We start from the raw sequence: 6,904 nt of genomic DNA, 5'->3' as shown, positions 1-6,904 counted from the left end.
AATTTAGGTTAGAAAATTAGTTATAAAAACTATTATGTATAAGAGTCTAATTTATTAAATGTTCAAAAACATACAATAAAAAGGTATATGGTTTTATATGACATATGATTACATACTCAGTTTGCAAACAGTCACCGAACTGGTTGTAACTGAGTTTTTGGTTATGTTTCAACACAAAATAGTAGTCGATTCAAGATCAAATCTCACGAAGGCTTCCCAAAAACTAATTTTGAATTTCTGTGTAACACCTGTTCTTGCATATCAATTTGCATCTACTGGTTACTTACTACTTATTGCACCAAGGAAAACAAACGATACCAACATCATATAAAGGAACTTAAAGAAAAAGAAACCCAAACTTCTCTATGTAAGTGGCACATTTCCTTATTTACACAGTACCACCCAAGTATTTCGATCATACAATGTACAAGACGCGATTAATCTCTTTATGCTCTAAACAAAAATAATACTTTCAAAAGAACTTACATCAAAATACATAAACAATTTCTAAATGTAACAATCATTATGATATATCTAACACATAAATGCATAAATATGTATAATTTTTTTTGACAGCACGAACATGAAGCTGCTGTGTATACTATTTCTACCTAAATACGCATAAATTGCTCGAAATCAGATTCACAGTATTGCAGGTAATCAAATAAAATAAAAAACTCATTTAAGAATGAACCTAATTCTAGTCAGTATATACAATAATTAACAATGGTGCGAATGGGGTCCTTTTTTATGTTTAAAATATACTTTTTTCTAATTAACATTTTCCATACAGTTTGCATATACCAATTGAATTTTTTTGACTCCTTAAAAACATCTCGAATGAAACAAGGAAAAAATGTCATCAATTTTATGTTCAATCTTATAATTAGTCAACTTTTGACATAGGAGGACCAGAAACAAAGTTTAATGTTAAAGTTATTTGTATTGGAATAAGAACAGATTATTCAATAAGATAAGTCATTAATTAGTGTGATTTATTCCTGTCTCTGTTTTTTAAATTTTCCTCTCTTAGTTGGATAGAACAAATAATGTTTCTCAAACTCCTTAAACTATTAGGTATATAATCTTCTTCTTTTGTAAGTCATACATTTCCATTTATTCTTCTATCAACCTGTTTTTCAACTAAAAAAAAAAGAAGTTTATGAAGCTATTACTTTTAAAATAAATTCGATAAATCAAAGGCTAATGAGCATGACATGCTTTGTACCATCTAATGGGAAAGAATTGTGAGTCATTCAAAATGAATACCAAGCAAAAATATATTCTAACCAATTCATAACCCGTTCATCTCTATCAAATACAATTTGGTAATCTTCCACTTCTCTTCAATCACAAATAATCTTCATCTTCAATATACCTGATTCACTAATTTGTTCTTGACCTTGCTAAATGGCTTAATGAAGAACTATGCAAAGATAGGTGAATTAAGTTTTATTCATTAGGGGATATTTACTTTTTGACATCCATAAAAAGTTTTAGGATTCTGCTTTCTAGACTACATTTTTTTTAAAGTTAAATTCATTCTGCTTTTACACACTTATATATCATTTTCAAAATTTGATAAAATTGATGAGTATATCATTTTTCCTAGGAACAACATTCTTGATAATGCTACGAAAAAATATATTTCACTTTCCTGTTACTTTGACCATCTGTTGCATTGAAGAATATATCCGATATTGAAAATCAGAATTATTAATAAAAAAAATTTGTTTTTTGGCTTCAACCCGAATCGCACCATGAATGATAAAATATAATAAATTTAACTAAGTACTTTAAAAAATGTGTATACTTTAAAGAATAGGAATGGCATGGAATGTATCATTTATAATAGTGGAAATAATAAATTAACTATAATGATGTTCTCGCCTTGATTTAAAACATTGAGAAACATGTATATCTCTCATAAAATGAAACCAATAATAAATTAAAATCGTTCAGGAAATATATGTCTCTACTCACGATTACTCCATATTTCAGCAGCCATATTTACGGTTTCTGTAGGATTTTGCTACTTCAAACAGAATCTGTTTCGAATGAAAAAAACTATGAGTACGAAAAAAAACTACTGAAAAAGTTTCAGGGAAACCTGAAATTTTTTTTGTCAATGAGTGAATTGCATTATTGTGAGATGTGAAAACTGTGATTGGGGATGGAGATCTGTAGAAACTTAAATAAAGCATTTCGTTCATGGAAACCGTGTCCTAAAGCTGCTGCCAACATGATTATATGATTTCTCTACCGATAATTTTTTTATAAAAAATATCTAAAGTATCTAAGCCATACAAATTAGGTCAAAAGTAGCAGGCAATAATCGATGGATCATTAGTAGTCTGTAGGGTGGTCAGCGCTGCCTTCTACGTCTTGTTCTCCATCGTCTCCGTCTTCGTCATCGCTGGCATGTTCAACACTGTTGGTGGCGATTTGCTTCGAAAAATCGTTTGGCTTGTGCACCAGAGATTCTAAACGATAAAAAACATATTTGTGAAAACTTAAATATCCAATAAAATCTGTGTCAATAACTACTATATTTTTTATTTTATGTTATATCTACTACTGTTTTGTGTATATTTTGTTACCAAACTCGCCTTATCACCTCTATGGTTTATCCAGAAATAACTTAGCGATTCCTCCATTAAAATGTAAAGAATGGAAACAATGCAGAGAAAAATATCTTGCAATGACAATTAAAAAAAATCATTTGCTCGACAGTAATTTACACTACTAGATGGAATTTCCACTTTCACTAGAAAAAATCCATAAAGTATTTCTGATGCAACCTGCTTTTCTTTCAAGAAGAAGGAGCACGATAACAGTGTATTCTAGAAAACAAGTCGCAGATTGAAAAGCCATAATCATAGAAAACGAAGGCTGGGATAATGGACCTCAAAAACATTTATATACAATAAGAATATAGTTTATTCACCTCGCTGATCTAAGCTCATTACCTTTCAATGATTTATGATCACGTTTATCTCTGCAATTCAAGAGTTAGACATTGCCACTGGGCAAATGTGCCTCTTTCTTGTTCAAGATCCAAAAACGAATAAGGAAAATGGCGCCCAATGTGGAGCGCCATTTTCCTTATGGAACTCAAGGACAGTTTTTATAATATACTTGAGATATATACGGATTTTATGTGCTGGTGAAAACTTGTAACCAACCACCAGCTACCAACTCTGTAAGCCGTCGGTGGTTGTTAGAAAAAAACTCGGCGATAGTAATTGTGACCCTTTTATTTAGTATAGCTCATTAGAAATCGATCTATTTCGGAATAGATCAACTACTCAAAATTATTTCCAACTACCAGCAACCAGTAATTATCGATTTAGATTCATTTTAAATTCAGCTCAACACTCTCAAAACGTCCGTATCAAGTAGCAGCTGCTGAATTTTAGTCATCTGAAGTATATGAAATGTAAAACTCGGTTATTAAATCCCCACGGCAGTCTGTAACAGAATCCGTGCTCAGCTGGTGTCTGAACTTGAAGTTTGGTGAACAGATCAACTTATTATGGAACTAACCGTTTCACTGAACTTATTCTATGTAAAACAATGAAGTGTAGGATTTAATACCATAATATGCATATATGAATATATAACTTCGAAGAGAGCTACTTCAGAATTGGTCTAATTAATACCAAAGAATATGATAATGTAATTCGATTCAATAATGGGATAAGAAGTGAACAGGGCAATTTTTCTACATACATAACGATTTTCTCTACATGAACTTTGACAATTGATAACGGTCATCTTGTTGAACCTATATATATATATATATATATATATATATATATATATATATATATATATATATATATATATATATATATATATACATATATATATATATATATATATATATATATATATATATATATATATATATATATAGCATACAACAACACGTGCAAATGATAAAATTGTAACGTACCGCCCGCTTGTACCTTGTACCCGGTTAAGTAACTCCACCAAATATGAGCCCCATATATAAGGCCGCCCGTGAAGGATGAAGGATCAGATTAGTGAAAAAAAATGATCATCAGAAATTCTCGAGCGCGTCAGATTAAGGTAGGGTGAGTTAATTACATGCTAAAAAAGTGTATATTTCAGTAATCTGACAATTTGAGAGTAACGTCATTTCGACATTCTCGAGCGCAGCTATTTTTTGTATTTTAAAGGAAATAATTCAAGGATAACGAAAAACATATAATCTGATGATTTCCGCAAGCCGAAATAAAAAGAATTCGTCGATAAAGTTTAATGCGTGCAGCTGTGTGATACATATATTTCCCTCTCCGAGTTTCTATTCCTCTTTCACTTTTTCTCTATCCATTACTCTCTCACTTCGTTCCCACTCTGAATTCTGTTGCCATGACGCCATCACAGCTGATCACAGAGACTCGTTCGTGATGAAGATGATGATTAATTAATCAATTGACTGATGGATGTAGCCGTTACTACGTGATGGGAAGTCATAATGAAGAAAAGAGAAATAAACTTTCTATGTTTTTCACCACTTTTATTTGTAACTAACGTTACTGCAGTTTCGTCCTTATACAATATATAAGGACATTTTCAAACTTATGGAATATATAAGTTTGAAAATGTCCTTATATACTAATAGAATATATAAGTTTGAAAATCTCCTTATAGGACGAAACTGCAGTAACGTTAGTTACAAATAAAAGTGGTAAAAAATAGAAAGTTTCATTTCTCTTTTCTTCATTAATTAATCAATTGATTATAAAAAAATAAATTTAATTTGCATGCTATTTCCTGAGTTTTTCAATTAAATAAGTTCAATGAATTGAAAAAAATAAAAAAAAAGTTTTTGTCAGATTAGGCGAATCCCTCTAGATAATCGTCAGATTATGGGACGGCACGTCTAGAACATAAACATGAACCATATATATCTTAATCTGACGCGAGTTTGCGTCAGATCGAAATCGTCAGATTATTGAATGAGAGCTTTTTTTTGTTGCACTTAACACCCCCTTACGTACAACCACCCACATCATGCAAACGATCAGATTAACATACCAGCATTATTAAAAATACGTAGGACATTGATGCTATCAATATCTGACGCGCTCGAGTATGTCCATGCAACAGTATTTTTTTACATATTTAAAAATCTATAGCCGCTTCCCCCACCGATGAAAAAGTATATATTATATAACATTTTTTTCTTCTTATCATCTAAGCTTTGCAACCTAATATGTCTCAATGTCGCTCGAGTAAATCCCCATTTTGCATCGTCGGCTCCCCTGCTACAAGGATATGTGGTTTCAACAGGACGGCGCTAGATGCCAACACAGCTCATGCCATATTGGATATTCTGCACGAGCTATTTGAGGGCATGGTCATCTGACGTGGAGGTGATGTAAACTGGCCAACGAGATCGTGCAATTCGACCCCGTTAGACTTTTTCTTGTGGGGTTTTCTTGAGTCGCAGTTTCTCAAAGCCAACACAACCCATGTCATCGGTTAAATTCAGCCTGGTTTATGCGCCAGAGTCATGGAAAATTAGACGTTTCGGATGCACTCTACCCAAAGAAACCGTAGCGGACATTTGAACGATGTTATATTCCACACATAATGGCATCAAAAGATCTTTCAAACGAATAAAAAATTTCGATGATATCTCACACACACTATGTTTTATTTGAATTTAAAGATAGAAAGCACTTAATGAAAAATCCTATACTTCAAAAAATGATCCTGAGTTTGAAGTAGATGTGGAGAGTAGAACTTACCACAATTGGGTTTGGCGTGGGTGCGGGTATTCGCAAACTCTACACCATGTTTATCAACACACCAGCACATCCCGATTGCGCCATGACATTGGACAGGATTATAGTATCCTTGACTATCACAGTCTGGAACATAAACCCCTGAAAAAATAAAGTGATTACTTCAGCAACTGCAACATTTTCTGAACGACCGTAGTACGAAAACTAGTGAGAGTCATCAAATATTTGGTGAAAAACCTTGAGAAAATGAACAAAATCAATAGTATAAAACTCAGTTATAATATGAAGCATCATCCTGAGGGACACAAAGTAATAATAATTAATGTCATTAATTTGCTTATTTTATATCCATGAACATAACTGTGAGTGCTCAATTACCACCTTAGGCAGACTTATGGTATTGACCAGCCGCTACAGTTGCCTTAGGCTAGTCCGACATTGGAAGCGAAATTTCTCTCGAAGAGTCGGTCTGAACGGGTCTGGTCGGTCTGAAGAAAACTGACGCACCGTCTTCCTTCCTACACTGGTGCCAGTGCTTGTTCCGAGGGGGAAAGTCGGATCTGAACAGGTCTGACAACAATTGAACACGTAATAATGAATAAGAATGTAAGACCTTATGCTCCGGGAGATACTTGATCCGCCGAATTTTTTGGAACTATTCATTCCCCTCCCTCAGGCTGATACAATTTATTCAATTACTATTTGAATTGTGTCCCTGTTATGAATATTTTTGCTTCTTGGGATTACTGAAAGATTATTATTAATTCAATGTTCATGTGGAAATAGTTGATCCAAAAGGGTTTTCTCTTCCAATTTATATCTGAAAGAAATTCTGTGCGAAATTCACACTTTGGCAAAAAGTTTATTTTGGAGTTAACGTCTTTCTTCCTTTCTTCGGAAGTTCCCACAGTTTTTGTTTGAAGACAAGAAGTAGAAAGGTTAAACTATTTCTGTATCTCGGAAATAAAATAGTCAATGTTGAAATTATTCAATTCGTACTGCAAGTATACCATTTTTTAGGTGAAGCGGAAATAAGAGAAGATAGTTGTTGGTTCACAGATGGATATGTTCAGGACAGAGATATCCACCTGCGACTGTATTTCAAGCGGAAATTTACGCTATTG

At 32.9% G+C, this 6,904-nt stretch overlaps 1 protein-coding gene across 1 annotated transcript in view; it reads right to left on the bottom strand.

Moving 5' to 3' along the window:
• Positions 1 to 32: 32 nt before the first annotated feature.
• Cow (Proteoglycan Cow) overlaps positions 33 to 6,904 on the bottom strand; it is a 71,912-nt gene continuing 65,040 nt past the window's right edge. Inside the window, exons 9-10 of the mRNA XM_074183101.1 lie at positions 5,784 to 5,921; positions 33 to 2,483 (exon numbers count right to left, since the gene is read on the bottom strand). Coding sequence (XP_074039202.1) covers positions 2,347 to 2,483; positions 5,784 to 5,921 — 275 coding nt within the window. The 3' untranslated portion in view covers positions 33 to 2,346. The remainder of the gene's footprint in view (positions 2,484 to 5,783; positions 5,922 to 6,904) is intronic.

This window comes from Leptinotarsa decemlineata, unplaced genomic scaffold (genome assembly GCF_025532065.1).
Source record: "Leptinotarsa decemlineata unplaced genomic scaffold, Ldec_3_MD MMD2_tig00026330_RagTag_RagTag, whole genome shotgun sequence".
NCBI classification, from domain to species: Eukaryota; Metazoa; Arthropoda; class Insecta; order Coleoptera; family Chrysomelidae; genus Leptinotarsa; species Leptinotarsa decemlineata.
Note: the sequence above shows the minus strand (reverse complement) of the source record. Positions and strands in the feature narration are given on the sequence as shown.